The 17,864-nt window shown below is 54.5% G+C and overlaps 1 protein-coding gene across 1 annotated transcript; it reads right to left on the bottom strand.

The window, feature by feature from the left end:
- Nucleotides 1-5,892: 5,892 nt before the first annotated feature.
- Nucleotides 5,893-16,641, bottom strand: CCDC124 (coiled-coil domain containing 124). Its single transcript, XM_005897893.3, has 5 exons — nucleotides 16,513-16,641; nucleotides 10,930-11,099; nucleotides 7,110-7,299; nucleotides 6,475-6,589; nucleotides 5,893-6,347 (listed from the first exon to the last, which is right to left on the bottom strand). The coding sequence occupies exons 2-5, from the start codon at nucleotides 11,086-11,088 to the stop codon at nucleotides 6,140-6,142; spliced, it is 672 nt and encodes a 223-aa protein (XP_005897955.1). The 5' UTR covers nucleotides 11,089-11,099; nucleotides 16,513-16,641; the 3' UTR covers nucleotides 5,893-6,139.
- Nucleotides 16,642-17,864: the final 1,223 nt, after the last annotated feature.

The following is a 17,864-nucleotide window of genomic DNA, read 5'->3' as shown; positions in this document are numbered from 1 at the left end:
CTCTGATGCAGCCACAGAATTCCATCGTCAACCATGTGACTGGTCACATCCTGCCCCACATTACCGGCCACCTCCTCCTTGAACCAAAAGGATGATCCTCATTCCTCCCCCCTTGCAAGGCCCACGTGGTCTGGGCTAACCCCAGCTTTTCAGCTGTCACCCTGTCCAGCCTTGGGGCCTTTGCATCTGCTGCTCCTTCTGCCAGGATCACCCTTTCCCAGCTCTCCTCACCCCCTATTGTCTTTCAGAAGCCGGGTCCAATGTCACCTCCTGCCTAGAGGCCTTCCTTATCTGGGCACATCAGCCTAGTTTGCTGTCCTCAATCCCTAGTGGAAGCGGTCGTGGATTCACTTACTCACCTTTGGCTTCCCCAGAAATGGGGATGGGGAGAATGGGGGGTGCCCAGTGCCACCTGGGCCTGGCTGATGAGAGGAGAGGTCCAACTCTGACCTAAGACCACCCCAGAAGTTACCCAGCTCCAAATAAAGGGATGGCATCACCCTCTGCCCAGTGACCCACCCCCAGAAAGCACCCCTAGGACATGGCACAAAAGATCCAGGATCTGATTCTACAGGGGCGTTGCCTAGGACACTGAAACTATAAACACAGTCAGGGGCTCAAATGTTTCCCTTCTGAGGACCGCTGGTTTCCAGAATAACATGCCCCTGGGAAAAATGATCCACGAGGCCGAGTTTTTGGCCTGTTGGGCAGAAGCCAGGTGGGAGGTTCGACTGAGTGTTCCCACGGCAAATAAATACGAAGGGCAAAGATGAGAAGTGGGGATTGGGGGAGGCATCAAGGGGCAGCCTAGGGCCAGGGACTGACCTTTTCTGTTATTAGCTTTCCTATAATGTTTTATGATCTCACTTGTTTTCAAAACCAAGGAGGAGGATAAAAAGCAAATTACTTTGTTGGAGGGTACAAAAGCTTGGACAGGGTGTGTGTGCCTCTAAGGTACGAAAAATGCAGCTCTCTGTGTTGAAGCATCAGATACTACCCCCAGGACTTGCCTCCATAAAATTACCCTCCAAAATTTTTCTACGTATCTAGTATATACTTATATGCCCAGAAATTGAGGGGAAGCCTGGTGTACAAGGTTCCTGGGTCTCAGGCTTGAGAGTAAGGAGCCCTAGAGGTTCCAGGAGAAGGAGGTGATGGCAGCTGGGATAGGCAGAGACATTATATCATCTCATTAGGATCAGGCCCATGGCAGAGAGTTTGGAGGGGCTTGAGAGAGACAGAGACAGCCACACAGAGAGACAAAGAGAGAAAGTGGTGGAGGTGCCATGCCTTTGCGCATTGTATTGCCTGGCTAGGACTCCACCTCAGGGTGGTGTTCGAAGCCAAGATGAGAGATGGCAGGGGAGGGCACCAGTATGCAGGCGTGTGGGGCACCAGAGAGATAAGAAACAAAGGAATCATCTGATCTGAGAGGTCCCAGTGGCTTTCAGAAAGGCTCAAGGGACAGGCAGGGGATGGGGTTGGCCGGGAGGAGAAGGAAGTGGTCCGACCAAAATTAGAGCTGCTAGTAAAAACAGTGCACGGAATGGGCCACACTTAGAATAAAAATCATTCCATTGCTTAACTGAAAGTCAAGCTTAACTGGTGTGTCCTGTACCTTTTCTTTTTCTTCTTCTAAATCTGAAATCTTAGACCCAGATTTCCTGGCTCAGAAAACCTGTGGTTTGCAGGTTGGGGGGTGGGGTGGTGTCCTGAAGGTGTTCGTCCCCTCCCCGTAGCCACCCCTATACCCTACCGTGTTCCCTTCATAAGCTTCCCTTTGTTCCCCTCATACTGACCATGTCCTTCAGCCGCTCCCCCTGTTCCTCCTCCCTTCTCCTCTGTTGTTCCCTTTCCTCTACTATCTTCTTCATTAATCCCTCCTCCGACCTCATCCAGTACCCCTCTCCCCACCACCTCTACCCTTTCCCGTGCCCCCCTACCTTCTCAGGCACCCACTCCGCCTCCTCTTTCCACCACCATTCTCCCCCGTTCCCCAGCCCCTCTCTCCGCGCTCATTCTCTTCCCTGGCACCCACCTTCTCCAATCATCCCCACACACCGCCCCCCCCCATCGATACCCCCCAGGCGCACGAAGGGGAACCCCGGCCGCAGGCGCGGAGCCCCACGCACGCGCAGAACCACCCGGTTTCCCCGAGGCTGCCGCCGCCCCCGCACTGCGGCCCGCTCGCCCGGTTGCCAAGGCGACAAAGGGAGCGGGAACCTGGGGAAGACCCCACGCTCGCTCCCTCCCCCGCCCACGCCTCAGCAAACCCCACTCCAGTTTGAGCCGGTTTCCCCGCTCCGCCCCCAGTGCGCAGTGCGGCAGGTGAGGATTCCCTGGCCCACAGGGCGGGGGTCGGGCGGGGGTCGACGCATGCGCGCCGTTCAAGGCTTTTCCCTCCCCGACTCGCGCGCTACGGGAAAGCCCTGGCGCTGTAAAGACAACCCCCGCGCAGGCGCAGTCAGTGTCCGGCGTCCCCGGCCCCGCCTGGTCGTCCTGGCAACGCGCGGAGAGGGCTGTGAGCGCACGGAACTCCTGTCTCACGCCCCCTCCCGTGCACTGCAGCGAAGCCGGGGATTCCCTGTTGCCTGCGCGCATGCGCGAGCCTGGGATTCCGTGGGGGTGGGACCAGAAGACAGAAGTTTATTTCAAACAGTCGTTGTTACCGTCGTCTTTGTGTCTGAGGAATGAAGGCAGTCCTAGCTTCTGTCCTGAGTTTTACCTTCACTCAGGCCTACCAGCCATTCCCCTACAAGTCCCCAGCAGAGCTTGCCACGCACAGCTCTGGTACTCTTTCTACTCTGCTCACACATCCACTATGGCTCTCCTTCGCCCTGGGGTAAAGCCCCATTCATCCCACCCTTGGCATCCAAGGCCCTATAGGCTCGGCTTGCTTCTTCCCTCCGATTACTCATCACTGGTTCCAGACCTTCCCTAATTCCTGGCCACAACAAATACCCCAAACCTGGCCATGCAGGAGGCTCCTTTGCCAAGACTTCTTCAGGATCTGCCCTTCCTAGGCATCATCTTGATTCTCGAGGTGGCCTAGGCTTACTGTTTTCAGTCCTAATTTATATAGGAGGAACCAGGCTCGGACCCATTAAGGCCTTGGTCTAAGGCCCCCAGAGGTAAGAGGCAGAGGCCTCCCTTTGTGGGGAGCCATCTGGGCTTCTCTGTTACTCAGCTGATACCTGGAGCCCTAATTCTGGGCCCCACCTCCACACTGCTGACTGAGTGCTTTCTGAGTATGTGACACAGGCAGGCAGGCGCCTTTCTTTTTCCATCTAGAAAGAGGATCAATGTAACAGGGGGCTGTCCCCAGGGCTCAGTGAAAAGACATTTGTTGTTCAGTCGCTCAGTCATGTCTGACTCTGCAATCCAATGGACTGCAGCATGCCAGGCTTCCCTGTCCATCACCATCTCCCAGACCTTGCTCAAACTCGTGTCCATTGAGTTGGTGATGCCATCCAACCGTCTCATCCTGTGTTGTCCCCTTCTCCTGCCTTCAATCTTTCCCAGCATCAGAGTATTTTCCAATGAGTCAGCTCTTTGCATCATGTGGCCAAAGTATTGGAGCTTCAGCTTCAGCATCAGTCCTTCCAATGACTATTCCAGATTTATTTCCTTTAGGATGAACTGGTTTGATCTCCCTGCTGTCCAAGGGACTCTCAAGAGCCTTCTCCAACACCACAGTTCAAAACCATCAGTTTTTTGGTGCTCAGGCTTCGTTATGGTCCAAATCTCACATCCACACATTACTATTGTAAAAACCATAGCTTTGACCATACAGACCTTTGCAGGCAAAGTAATATCTCTGCTTTTCAATATGCTTGTCTAGGTTTGTCATAGCTTTTCTTCCAAGGAGTAAGCGTCTTTTAATTTCATGGCTGCAGTCACCATCTGCAATGATTTTGGAGCCCAAGAAAATAAAGTCTCTCACTGTTTCCATTGTATCCCCATCTATTTGCCATGAAGTGATGGGGCTGGAGGCCATGATCTTCGTTTTTTGAATGCTGAGTTTTAAGCCAGGTTTTTCACTCTTTTTCACTTTCTTTTTTTTTTTCTCTTTTTTCTTTCTCTTTTTTTTTTTCTTTTTCACTTTCATCAAGAGCCTCTTTAGTTCCTCTTGGCTTTCTGCCATAAGGGTGGTGTCATCTGCGTATCTGAGGTTATCGATATTTCTCCCAGCAATCTTATCATGTGCTAGGCCAGGGTCCAGCATCCAGAGGATGTTTCTCACGGCTGGTCCAGTCTCCGACACCCTCCACCCTCAATGCTCCTCTCCAGACTGTTCCCTGAACGGCTCCTTCCCTCAAATCCCATGGGATCTTCCTGAGGTCCTTCCTGGACCCCTCACATGCCTCTAGTCCTGCCTCAGAGTTGGCTCCTGGGGAAATCCCCAAACTAAGCCAGTGCTCAAGATGTATGTTGGTTAGTTTTTATGTCAGCTGCTATTATTTTAGGCACCTGCTATACTGCACTTCAGCTGTACTCGATTATTAAAGACACCATCCCCCCTCTGGCCCCGTTGAACTAGGAAGCCTTGTGTTTCAATTTTCCCCTCTGGAAATGGGTATCACAGGGACTTCCCTTGTGGCTCAGTTGGTAAAGAACTCGCCTACCAATGCAGGCAGACCCAGGTTCGATCCTTGGGTCAGGAAGATCTCCTGGAGAAGGAAATGGCAACCCACTCCAGTATTCTTGCCTGAGAAATCCCGTGGGCAGAGGAGCCTGGTGGGTTACAGTCCAGGGGGATTACAAAAGAGTCAGACATGACTGAGTGACTCACCAATAACAACTCTGTAGAACAGGAGTTGTGACCTCCAGGCCTTTGCACGTGTGGTTTCTTCAGCTTTTTCTGCCCCTTGTCAGTGTGGAGAACTCCCATACTTCAAGGCCCTCCCCCCATGAAGCCTTATTACCCCTCTACTTCCGGGCAAAGCCTGGCTCCCTTTGGCTCAGCCATGACCCCACACAGTTGGGGCCATCTATAAAGATCTGCATCTGAGACTTGATGTCTGGGAGACGAAGCATTCTTGGCAGGAAGAACTAAGCATGTAGGCCATGAGGGGCAACAAGCCTGCTGTGCTGGAGAAGTTGAGAACAAGCAGATGATGGGGCTGGAGGGTGGCGGAGGGTGAGAGGATGGGGGCCAGAGGTGCAGAGAGAAGTCACTTGGGTGGAAGCCCATAGCAGTGACATAGTAAATGCGTGGACACCGCCCCACACACTTGGGCCCACCTCCCAGCTGCCCTTCCTCTCCACTGGCTCCCTGAGGTCAACTAAGCTTTAGGAAGCCAGAACCAAGTTGAGATCTCACCCAGCCCTTGCGCCTCTGACCGGACACTCATTCCTACCCAGATTCACCTGCCCACTCCAGCTTCCAGGGCCTTGCCTGCCCAGTGCCCTGCCTCTGCAATGGAATCTGACTCATTTCCCACAAACGTGTGCTCTAAAGAAACCCTCTACCAGAAAGCCTGCCCAGGACTCGACGCAGATGCCTCCCGTGTTGGAATAACAGAAGAGCAGCCTACATCTCCTGACCCCAACACAGTATGTGACCTGGCTGCTGATTCGGGACCAGAATCTCAGGATGCCAACAACTCATCTCCAACTCTCCTCTGGTTCTATCTCTGCAGTACTGTGTGACCTGAAGCCAGTGCCTCAACCTCTCTGAGCTACCCCTTTGCAGCAACCCAGCAAATCTTCCAGAAAATAATGGTATAGGCCTCTCACTGGACCACTGGCCCAGGTAGAAGCAGAGCACTGTCTGCTCTACACTATCTCAACTAGCCTGCTAGGACAGGAGCGCTTTGGAGGCCCCCTCGTTCCAGCTCTCCTCTCCCACCACCCACTCACACATCGACCCATACCCACGTAGACTTCAAGTGCACACTCTGCCTCACCGGCCACCTTTATTGGGCACTCGGCCCCAGGATTCTGGCGCACGCATGAAGGGCAGGGGCGTCACTGCAGCAGGGGCCCTGTAGCGGGAGATGTGGCCAGTGATGCCACCAAGCCCCTAGGACACACGCCATGGCCCCAGATATCTGTAGCCCTTGGAGCTGACCCAGCGGGAGGGCGTGTGGGATTGCGACCCTGACCGCCTGCCCGGGCGGCTCCTCCAGTTCCAGGCTCACTTGGGGGTGTTGAAGGGCACCGCCCGCTGGTTCATGGGGTTATCCGGTGAACGCAGCCACTCCTTTTTGAGCATCTGCTTCAGCTGCGACAGCCGCATATTGGGATTTTCTTGCTTAAGCCGCGGCAGCTGCGCCTCCTCAAAGGCAGTGTAGGCCGCCCGCATGCGGCGCTCCGGGTGTCTGTCCACCGCCTCCTCCGTCACGCTGGTGAAGACGCAGACGTCAGGAGGGCTGGGGCGTGGGCCGCCCGCCCCCGGGCCTAGCCCCACCCGAGGTTCAAGCCCCGCCCCGATCCAAGCCCCGCCCCCAAGGCCTAGGCTCTGCCGGGTACCTGAGCACAGCGATGGCGTCCTCGATGGTGCGAGCCTCCACGCTGCCCTCCTCCAGCACGCGGCGGTTCACGTTCTCCTCCAACGGCACCTCCAAGTGGCTTTTGGCTTTCTCGGCTGCGGGCGGGAGCGGCAGGGGAACAGAGATATACCAGAAACAGAGACATGAGCAGAGATGCTGAGTTCCAGGGAGATGAGACACAACGGAGGGGACGAAGTAGGGGAGAAAGGGAGGCAGGCAGAGGATTGAGGATGGAAACACGACCCCCTCCCCAAGTCCTACCTATCGGGGTGGGCCAATCCTGCCCCCAAGCCCCCTGACTTACTTCTCTGCAGCCCACCGCTCAGGAGACACCTCCTAAGCCGCTGCTGTCTCCTCGCCTCGGGGCACCACATCAGCCTTGGGGACCCGGGAGAGCACAAGCTAGGGTCGGGTGCGGCGTAAGTAATTACACACGTGCGTGCCTATACCGTCTGTGTTCAGAGCGAGGCCTTAGGAGACCCAGCCACCCTTGCAGAGCCCACACAACTTCTCTGGAGGTGAGGAGGAGGCCCTCTGGACTCAGTCCAGGGGGTCTGCCCACTGCCTCTCGTTTCTCAGGTAAAAGGGCAGCTCCAGCGTGGGCCCAGGCCCCACCTGGGTCAGGGCTTTCCTTGTGCTGATGGTCTCGGCGGAGAGTCTCCTCAATCTGGGCGCGGGTGACCTTGCTGGAGGCGGCCACCCGGGGGGCCTTGCCACCCTTGAGCTTTGAGTCTTCCTCCTCCAGCAGTCGCTGCGTCTCCTTCTTGCGCTCCAGCTGCTCCAGGCGCCGCTTCTCCTTCTCCTCCTGAGGGATGGAGAGTCAGGCATGGATCCTGCCCCAGTGGCATGGGGTCCAGTTCGCATCCCAACCCATGTGATGGAGACTCTGCTGTGTGTTAGACCCCATGCTGGTCTTAGGGGACACAGGAGCACCATGGGCCTACCAGGGGGCTCCCATCCTACATGTCTATGGGAACCTTAGCCAAGGAAGCAGGGTGGGTGGCTCTAGAAGAAAAAGTGATGCCTAGGCTGGGGAAGAGGAGGGTCCTTAGTCGGAGGAATGGCAGGTCCAAAGGTCCTGAGGCAGCAACCACCTAGCATGACAGGGACAGCAAGAAGTTAGAGTGAGGAGGGGAAGTGTGAAGGGAGAAGAGGTGGGGAGGGCAGAGCCGGGACCACAGGGAGCCTCACGGGCATGGGGAAGGGTTTGTACTGGATTCCAAAGGCGACAGGAGCCACTCGAGGGTCTGAACCCATCTGCCAGCTGGGGCAGTGGTTCTTTTATGGGCCAGCAGACCTTGGGGAGGCACTGCTGAAGTGTTCCCAGCTGAGTGTCACAGAGGCTGGGACTGATCCCACGCTGGCTCCCCAGGAAGGCTCTGATGCCAGCTGGTCGAGGAGACGTGTAGCCTAGAGTACTTGTCCTTGGCTGCTGGCCCTCCACTGCTCCGGGGACAGCGCGAGGTTCTGGTTCATTTGTAGTGCGATGTGGCTTCAGGCTTGAGATATTCTGCTGCCGCCCACCCCACACCCCCACAGAGCCCTGCGCTACAGGCATCCCCGCCTGCCCACCCACTGCCTGCAACTCTGCCATCCACCCTCCGTGCCTTGGAGATGGTCTGTGTGCTGGTAGTGCCCCTGTGACAGGACTAAGGGCCCCAGAAGAGGGGTTCCTGAGGACACGTACTGGGCCTCTGACCTCCAACCTGCCTGATTGATAGGAAAGGAGGAAGACTGTTTGGACGCAGCTGCTGGGCTCCCACATCTGTGGTCAGGTGCCTAGGGTAGGGCCGTTGTGCTCTGAGTCTTGGTTTCCCACTGGTTTCCCCACTGGTCCTCGTGAGGCTCCTTGACTGCTGTGTGGTGCACGTACAGCCCACGTTTACCCTGTCCACAACACAACCCTGCCTCAGGGCCTTTGCACTAGCTGCTCTCCCCACTTGGAACGCCACTGCCAGCCTCCTCTCCTGGTTAACTCTGGCTCACCCTGAGCTCCTGGCTCCCTATCCACCTGCTCTACCGCATGGCTCTTTCCTGTGTCCCACAAATCATCTGGCTTATCCCGGAGGCAGGCCCTGGCCCAGCACACAGTAGGTGCTTAAGTAAAAGTGTGCTGGACAAATGAATGAATGAATTCCAGAAGGCTCCAAGCACCCAGGAAGGGCATGCAGACTGTGGCCGTGAGTCTCCTGGGACATGGGACTGAGGAGGGAACGTAAGCATTTACACTCTGACATTCAGAATTTTTCTGAAAAAGTCACTCACAGTTTTTTACAAAGGGCAATTAACAATTGGCAGCATCTGGTGACGGGTGAAGGATGAGGCCACGGGTGGAATATTCCGGAGCCATCAAAAATAAGCATCATAAATAATCGAGATGGAACCCAGAGAGTCACGTGCTCATCGCCGAGTTGCTTAATATGGAACAAATGGAGACAAAATGCTACCCTCCAGGCGGGGCGATGAATTACGGCCCAGCTTGAGGCTGAATCCTGGCAGCAGGGAGAAATCTGGCTGCAAGATCCCACTTAACTGAGGACATGGCCTTTAGGGTACGGCATTGGGTGAGAAAAGCCTTTGGTGTCACATGATGGGGGGGGTGCTGCTTTTTTTAGTGCTTTAGAACAAACACGGATTTTCTTTTCATAGAAACTATCTTTTTAAAGCAACTGTCACGTAAGAAAGAGGGACCAGGTGTGCTCTGTAGACTGTGGGCCCCCTCACCCATCAGCAGGAAGAGGGATGAACAGAACCCAGAAAATCACCCAGTGGGGAAGAACCATCAGAGACTCCATGTAAAATACTCAGCGGGGAGAGTTCCCTGGTGGTCTAGTGGTTAGGACTCAGCACTTTTGCTGCTGCGGCAAAAAAAAAAAACACAAACACTCAGGAGGGGGGACTGTCCGGGAGGGGCATGGGGGCTGGGAATGTTCTAGAGACCAGGGGCTGGCAAACTGTGGCCTGTTTTGGTTGTGGTCTATCTGCATTCAGTGGCCTGTGCTACAGTCGAGCGGCCTAGAGAGCGAGTCTGCGCCCGCTGCCTGGCTGGCCTCCGCCTGTGTGCCTTGCAGGTGTGTGCGACACAGGTGATGGGACAGGCAGATGCTCCCTGGGCAACCCCTGGGGCAAGCACACTCACTGCAAACCTGGAGGCAGACCCCCAGCCCGGCTCCAGTCCCACTCACAGCCCTGTGACTGGGGCTTCCTGCCTTGTCTGTGTCTCAGTTTCCTCACCTGGAGGATGGGATACCAAAGATGCAGGCCTGGGGAGGGCTCCTGGGCTGGGCTGGGCTGCTGCCTCGGGGACTGTGGAAAGGTCTCTGGCTTTTCTGTCTAGAGAACAGATCCTTGGCAGACACTGTTTTTTCTTTTGGGTTTTAACTTTCCTGTATTGTCAAAATGTTGACAGTCAAAAGAGACAGGGGCTCCCCTGGCAGTTTAGTAGGACTCTGCATTCCCACTGCAGGAGGCACGAGTTCAATCCCTGGTCGGGCAACTAAGATCCTGCGAGCCACCCAAAAAAAAAAGAAAAAACTGAAAGATGTCCATGGACCCAGAATGTAGCATGGGGGCGGGGAGATTGGGGGGAGAGGGAATCAGTGATATTCAATTCCAGCTAAAAACAAGGCAGGATCCGTCTTTCCCTACACAGGAAGACAGTGGGAAAAACTCACAAAAGCACCCAGGATCTCCCAGAACTGGGCACGCACGGATGGTGCGTCACCACTGCAATGCTAGAACCTGGGACCCACCCAGGCGAGGAGGACAAGCGGCTTAGAATGGTTTCTGGCGCCACCTACTGGACCAAGTGGGTCAGCGTCAGCCCTGAACCTCTCATCAATGAAGCACCCACTGTGTGCCAGGCACTGGGGCCCAGCAGAAGACAGTCACTATCCCTGCCCTCTTGTGATTTTATAAACACCTGGAAGAACCGCGTCAGCACGTCAGAAACGGGACCTATCAGTGTCTCTCAGTCTCAGCACCACTGGGTGTGGAGCAACCTCCCATAGCTCGGCCCACCGCATGCCAGCAGCACCCTCCAGCTGTGACAACTAAACACGCCTCCAGCTGCTGCCAGGTGTCCCCTGCGTGCTCAAGGGTGAGGCACTGGCAGTCTTGTCTGATCCTGGCATCACATAAAGGAGAGAAACTAACCCATGGAGGGCTTGTGATTGCCTAAATGTGCCAAACCCCAGCCCCCTCCGGGACCCTGCACAAGCCTTTGCTACTCCTGTCTCCCCCGCTGCCCGTGTCCACCCTTCAGGCCACAGACCCAAGGCGCCCGCCGCCTTCTGCCCTGCGGGCAGAGGGCCCCCCTGCTCCCGTCTCCCTCCCTGCCGTGCTCCACGTCCAGTGCCCCTCACCCTTCAGGCCACAGACCCCGGCGCCCACCGCCTCCCCCCGCCCCGCCTGGCCCGGGGCGTGGGGCCCTCACCTTGCGCTGCTCCTTCCTCATGGCGTGTTTGTCCTCGTCCCTCCAGTACGCATCTTCCAGCTCCTTCTGCTTCTTGGCATCCGCCGCCGCCTTGGCCTCAGCCCTCCGCGCCCGGGCCGCTGCCGACTTGGTGTTCTCGCCCTGGAACTTCTTGGGCATCCCTCAGCAGGCTGTGAGACAGGGGCAGGGAACAGTGAGTCAAGGGCATCCACCGTCCACAGCCTCACACTCACACCTGTGCAGCCGTGACCCCCTTGGGGCCCCCTTGGGGCTTCACCTATAAAACCAGGGCTTCAGACTCACTAATCTCTCTTTCAAAAAAAAATCTGAGGTGAAGTTCACATAATACACAAGGAACCATCTTAAAGTGCCCAAGTCAGTAGTATTTAGCACGTTCACAATACTGTGAAACCGGAACCTCCATCTAGTTTCAGAACATTTCCACCATCCCCAGGAGACCTGACCCCATTAGCTATCAGTCCACATCCCCCCTCCCCGCAACCACTAGTCTGCTCTCTGAGGATCTGCCTCTTCGCACGTCTTTCGCTTAGCACCGTGGTTTCAAGGCTCACCCACGTGTAAGCATGTGGCAGTGCATCACTCCCTTCTTATGTCTGAGTAATATTCCACTATATGGACGGACCACATTATGTTTATCCATCTGTCCACGATGGTGGACCTGTGGGTGGTTTCTACATTTCGGCTCTTACAAGTCATGTTGCTATAGATCCCCGTGGGCCAGTGCAAGAGGACCCTCCCACCCTGCCACCTCTGCGGCCGGCCGCACTCCTCTGATCCCACAGCTGAATGCCCCTCCCCCTGGGTAAGCAGTTCCCCCCTGGCTAAGCAGAGCCCAGTGACCCGGCCCAGGCTCACACAGCCATGAGAATTTTAACACCCGTAAAGCTGCTGTCCAGTGTGGGCGCCTGCTCTGTGTGAGCCCCTCGCCGGGTGCTGGGGTGATCACGATACACTCAAATGGGAGGAGCCACCCTCCCCACACCCGGCCCCCTACTAAGCATTTTATATGGCTCAACTTCATTGAATGCTCCCAAAGCCTTAAACCGGCTTCCTAGGCGGCTCAGTGAATAAAGACTCTGTCTGCAATGCAGGAGATGTGGGTTTGATCCCTGGGTCAGGAAGATTCCCTAGGGGAGGGCATGGCAACCCACTCCAGTATTCTTGCCTGGAGAATCCCATGGACAGAGGAGCCTGGCGGGCTACAGTCCATTGGGTCGCAAAGAATCAGACATGACTGAAGCAACTTAGCACACTGGCACACAGCACAAAGTCTTAAACACGGCGACTGTCCTTATTCCCTTTTGAGGATGGGGAAGTCAAGGTACCTAGCCAAGTTGCACAGGACTGAGCCTCAGGTCTCACCTCCAAAGCCTGCCTTTCAGGTGAGGAAGGGAAACCAAGAAATTAAGAGCACCCTCCCTCCAGAGTGCTGACACAAGCACTGTGAGGTCATGGCACAAGCCTTCAGCTCTCCAAGCCTCAATTTTCCTCATCTGGGAAATGGGCTGGTGTCCATTTTCTCCCCACTGAGAATCTCCAGCTCAGTCCCTTACTGAACCTTGAAGAAGTAGGCCCAGCAACCAAGAAAGAAGGGGAGAGAATGTGGGGTCCATCCTGACTCAGGACCACCAAGCAACCCACCCCCACCAACCTCCTAGCTGTGTGGCTTATGGAGGAGCGGAAATCTACCTCTGAGCCCCTATGGAAACTCTAACATCAGCTCCCATTTGCAGCAGTTGCAATGCTTTACACACAGTGTCTTAGTGAATTCTCACAACCCTGGCAGGTGATGGCCAAGCTGAGACCTGAAAGATGGATTGGAAGCAGCCCTGTGGAAATGAAGGGCTGAGACTCCTGGACAGAGGGCCCAGGATGTGCAAAGTCCCTGTGGCAGGAAAGTCATGCACTAGAGAAAGCATGGAAGCCACTGAGGCCAGTGTGGGTGAGTGAGGAGTTAGAAGGGAAAAGATGCGGAGGAGAGGTGGGGGAGGAGAGAGAAGAAGGGAAGGGGGAGAGAGAGACTGGGAGGGAGGAGGAGGCAGGGAGTGCTGGGGGGAGGGAGGGTGGGGAGGGGACAGGGAAGGTGAGAGGCTGATAGATCAGGATCTTAGGGGTAAGGAAGAACAAGGATTTTATTCTCTGGGCACCAGAGAACTTTTAGGCAGCTCTGAGCAGGTCATGAACCTGTTCTGATTTATGGTGTCATGTGGGTGGGCGAGGGGCTGAGGGTGGCAGTCAAATGCTGAGCGAATTAGGACGGTGCCGTGGGCGGAACCAGAAGTTTGGAGTCAGATGGAGCTGGGCAATAACTGGAACGCTGACTGACCGATGTTGCAGTCTAAATTATGTCATCCCCTGACAGCAGCAAGGCCAGGTACTTTTCTTCCATTTCACAGATGAAGAACCTGAGGCTTTGAGAGGGTGACATGCTCAAGGCCACCCCGTGGCTTAGTGGAGGGGCCCAGATTCCAACCCAGGCCCAGCCCCTCAGTCCCAACTTGGTTCTAACCCTTGCCTCACTCTAGGCTGCCAGCTGGCCCTTCAGGGAACATCAAGGCAGATCGGGTCTCTGAGGCCGCTTGTGCCCGACACAGGGAGGTAGTCCCGCCACGGTGAGATGGGGGACTGAGTCCCACAGGGAAGAGCAGGGCAAAGTTGGGGAGATCAGCAGACCCAGAAGACTCAGGGTTGAGTCCTGGCTCTGCAGTTGTGGCTGACATGCTCCCCTTGAGCCTCAGCTTCCTCATCTGAGAAGTAGGGTTGATTACCGTCCCTCTATGCACAGGATGTAAGACCTGCCACGGCAGGGCTGAGCATGCCAGCCTGATCCCCATCCTGCTCCTGAGCCCCCTAACCCATTCATTACTGAGCATCTACAATGTACCCACCAGAAAACCTCTCTGGACTCCCCAGGAGAGCTCTAAGAAGTTGGTGGGGGTCACAGTTTCAGTTGAGGAAACTCCCCCAATTCCCCCTCTCACTCTCAGCGGCAGCCACACCAGCTGCCTTGCCTTTTTCCAAACCTACCATGCAGGTTCCTACCTCAGGGCCTTTGCACTTGCTGTGCCCTCCACATTTGTTCCTCTTTTTACCCAGTTAATTCCAACTGAAACTGCGGGGGCCCAACTCCAAAGTGTTGCTACCTTCAGGAACCCTTTCTGGAAACTCCCCTTGACTCTCAGATGATAAACTTTCTCTTGAGGTACTTCTTTGGGTTGCTATCTTATGTTCATTTACAGGATTATTGAACAAATGAAATTAAAAGATGCTTGCTCCTTGGAAGAAAAGCTATGACAAACCTAAATAGTGTATTAAAAAGCAGAGACATCACTTTGCCAACAAAGGTCCATATATTCAAAGCTATGGTTTTTCCAGTAGTCATGTATGGATGTGAGAGTTGGACCATAAAGAAGGCTGAGCACCAAAGAATCGATGCTTTCGAACTGTGGTGTTGGAGAAGACTCTTGAGAGTCCCTTGGACAGGAAGGAAATCAAACCGGTCAATCCTAAAGGAAATCAACCCCGAATATTCATTGGAAGGACTGATGCTGAAGCTCCAATACTTTGGTCTCCTGATGCGAAGCACTGACTCACTGTAAAAGACCCTGATGCTGGGACACACTGAAGGCAAGGGGAAAAGAGGGTGGCAGAGGATGAGATGGTTAGATATCATCACTGACTCAATGGCCATGAATTTGAGTAAACTCCAGGGGATAGTGAATAGAGGAGCCTAGCCTGCTGCAGTCCATGGGGACTCAAAAACAGTCAGACATGACTGAGCAACTGAACAACAACCATCTTCCCCACTAGGCTGAGAGCTCTGCAAGGGCAGGGCTGGGACTGCCTTCATCAGTGTCCCGTATAATGGGAGCTCAAAAAATGTTTTGAGCAAATGAATAAACAAGCATTTATTTTCAGGGTACCCTCAGTATTTACTTCACACGCTGCGTTGTGTCCAAACTCAGCTTCTCATTTCTCTTCCCACTCACTTTCCTCCCAGCCTCTGAGCCTTTTCTCTAGCTGTGCCTTCTCCTGATACACCCGTCCCCCTCCTCCTGTGAAAACCCTGTCCACTCGCAGCAACTCAGATGGGGCATCCCCTCCCCTCCCCCTGTTGCTTAAGACTCTGATTCCATCCCAAAGCCTGAAAAGGGGCTTTTTGACCCCCTCCTTCAGACCAAGACTGAAATAGTTATGTCCCTCCAAAATTTACATGTTGATTTTGTGACTAACACTCAGTGTGACTGTATTCAGAGACAGGACATCTGAGGAGGTGATAACGGGTAAATGAGGTCCTAAGAGTGGGGTCCTAATCTAACAGAGCTGGTGTCCCTTTAAGAAGAAAAAGACCAGAATTTGCTCTCTTCACCACGTGAGAACACAGTGAGGTGGCCATTGCAATTCAGGAAGAAGCCTGCACTAAGACCAAACTGGTTGACAACTTGATCTTAGACGTCCTAGCCTCCACATTTCTGCTGTTTAAGCCACCCAGTCAGTGGTATTTTGTTATAGCAGCCAGAGCTGATTAAAACAGACAGCTTTTCTTCTGTTTAATAAACACACACTTTGTCATTCAGTAAACATGCACTGTTGGATGGACAGGGAGGCCTGACATGCTGCGGTTCACAGGGTTGCGAAGAGTCGGACACGACTGAGCGACTGAACCGAAATGAACTGAAACAATAGCAGCACCTACTATGAGTGGGATGCTGGGGAAAGAGGCAGTGCTGATGGGCTTCCAGACTAAATGGGATTCCCAGGCTGGGTGGGATATAGACAACAGGAGTGTTAATTCCAGATCAGAGTTGTGATGGGGCCATGCAGGTGCCAGGGGAAGTCGGGAGGGAGCTTCTGACCCAGGGGGTGAAAAAGTGCTTCCTGGGGGAGACATCAAAGGAAAAATCTAAGGGTGTGGGGAGACCCAAGCCCCCAGTGGTCGGGGGGGAGGCAGGCTGGGTAGAGCGGATTTCTATTTCAGGGTAATGGGAAGGTGCGGAGGACCTCAGAGCCCTCTGGGGCTGCTGAGGTGGTGAACGGAGGACTGAGATAGAAGCATGAAGCTCAACCAGGAGGGTCTAAGGAGTGGTTTTGGCTAAATCAGGGAGTACACTTAGGAGGGAATCAATACCCACGTGGTTGATTAGATGTGAAAGTAAGATAGAATAAAACAGGAAACTCAACGCCGCCTCCTCCAAGAAAATCCTCCAGCTACCCCTTCTAGGCTCCTCCAACCCGTCGTCCCTCTCTCCAGCTCCGATCCTACTGCATGAGGCCAGGGACGTCCGTACCCAGCTCTGTCACCCGCAAGCCTGTAAGCTGCTCAGGAGCACGACCAGAACTAAGTAGCTTCGAACACGACGCTGTCCCGCTGGATCTCAGTCGTCCGCTCCGGGAAATGGGGATAGCCCCCGCGGGAACCCGGGAGACTGGAGGTCGGAAGTGCGTTCGTCTTTGAGAACCCCACCTCCAGCCCTCCCGGGGAGGTGGTCTCACGTCCTGCTACCCCGCGGGGCTCACCCGCACCCCGCCCCCCGGCTCCGCCCGCGCCGCTGCCATTCCTACCTCCTTCCCCCGGCGCCGGCCCGGTCGCACCTCCGTGACGTCACCGCGGGGCTGGCGCATGGACACCCACCAGGCAGCGCGTGCTGATTACGTCTGGGCTTCGTCGCCATCTTGGTAGAGGAAATACTGCTTTTTATCTCCAATCCAACTCAAGGGCGTTAGCTATTTGTTTTTGTGTGCAAGAAGCGAATATTTTATAAATCCTCATCTCTTCCGCTCACTTCATATACTAACTAGTCAGGAGAGGGGAGCATAAACTACAAACTGGACCACTGTCCTTACCGAGATGGCCGTTGCCCAGAAGAAAAACGGCGTCCTTGGTTTCATACGCGGGTCTGGCGGCGTCAGTCCAGAGTTGCTTGGCCGGCAGGGAGCGCCAGAATCCGTGGTCCCCGCGTGGCCGGTATAAGCGCTTCGCTTGTGGAAGCCTCCTAGGCCCTTTACCATCGCTTTGTGCTTTGAAGCCGCTCTCCTACTCTTGTCTGCCTCCCTACTGCGAAGCTTAAGCGGTAGGGAGCAGAAGAAAGGAACAGAGAAACTAAAACACTGCGCCATCCACGTCGAGGAAACAGGCTTACAGACCAGGAATGGAATTCGAGCAAAATGTAATCGAAGGACTCAAAATTTCTAGTGAACCTTCCTCTGGGATTGCTCTCCACCACCCCGCACAATAAAATACTCTTTTATTCAGCAATTAGGTTTGGGGCGGGGCGCTGTTTGTCGTAGGCACCTATACTTAACGATTTTCTGCAGTGTCATCTGTAAAAACGGTAGCACTAGGGGTCTGAAAATGATATACTGGGTCTAGCTGTAGGGGGGAAGCAGGGCAGGGATTTAGGGATTTAGACAGGACGATTTAGGCAGGACCACAGAGTTCATTCTTCAAAAAGCAACACCAATGACATTGCTGGGACCTAAGTGGGATTGTATATCTCCCTTTTCTCTAGCCTTAGATGGTTCCCTACTGCACTGCAGGACTCACCGCACCTTCCCATCTCATCTGCCGCCTCTTTATTCTCTCTCAGCTCCAGCCACACCAGGCTCCTTTCTCCGAATTGCCAGGCACAGTCCTGCCTCAGGGAATTCTCCAGTGCAGTTCCCTCTGCCTTCAGCTTTCCCCATGGATTACTCCCTCACTTCCTTCAGGCCTTGGCTCAGATATCCCTTTCTGAGAAAGACCTTGGACCTCTTCAAGTAGTTGGTGCCCCACCCCTAGCCCTCTTTTTATTTCCTGCATCGCATCAACTTGTTTTGTTGGTTTAAGTGTTTCTTTTCAGTTTCCCCTTTGGCTATGATGTCTGGAAAATGGAACCTGATATCACCTGATGTGATATTTGTCACCAACAAGAACG

Source organism: Bos mutus, chromosome 7 (assembly GCF_027580195.1).
Source record: "Bos mutus isolate GX-2022 chromosome 7, NWIPB_WYAK_1.1, whole genome shotgun sequence".
In the NCBI taxonomy this organism is placed as follows: domain Eukaryota; kingdom Metazoa; phylum Chordata; class Mammalia; order Artiodactyla; family Bovidae; genus Bos; species Bos mutus.
The sequence above is the reverse complement of the archived record's forward strand: the minus strand, read 5'-3'. Positions and strand labels throughout refer to the sequence as shown.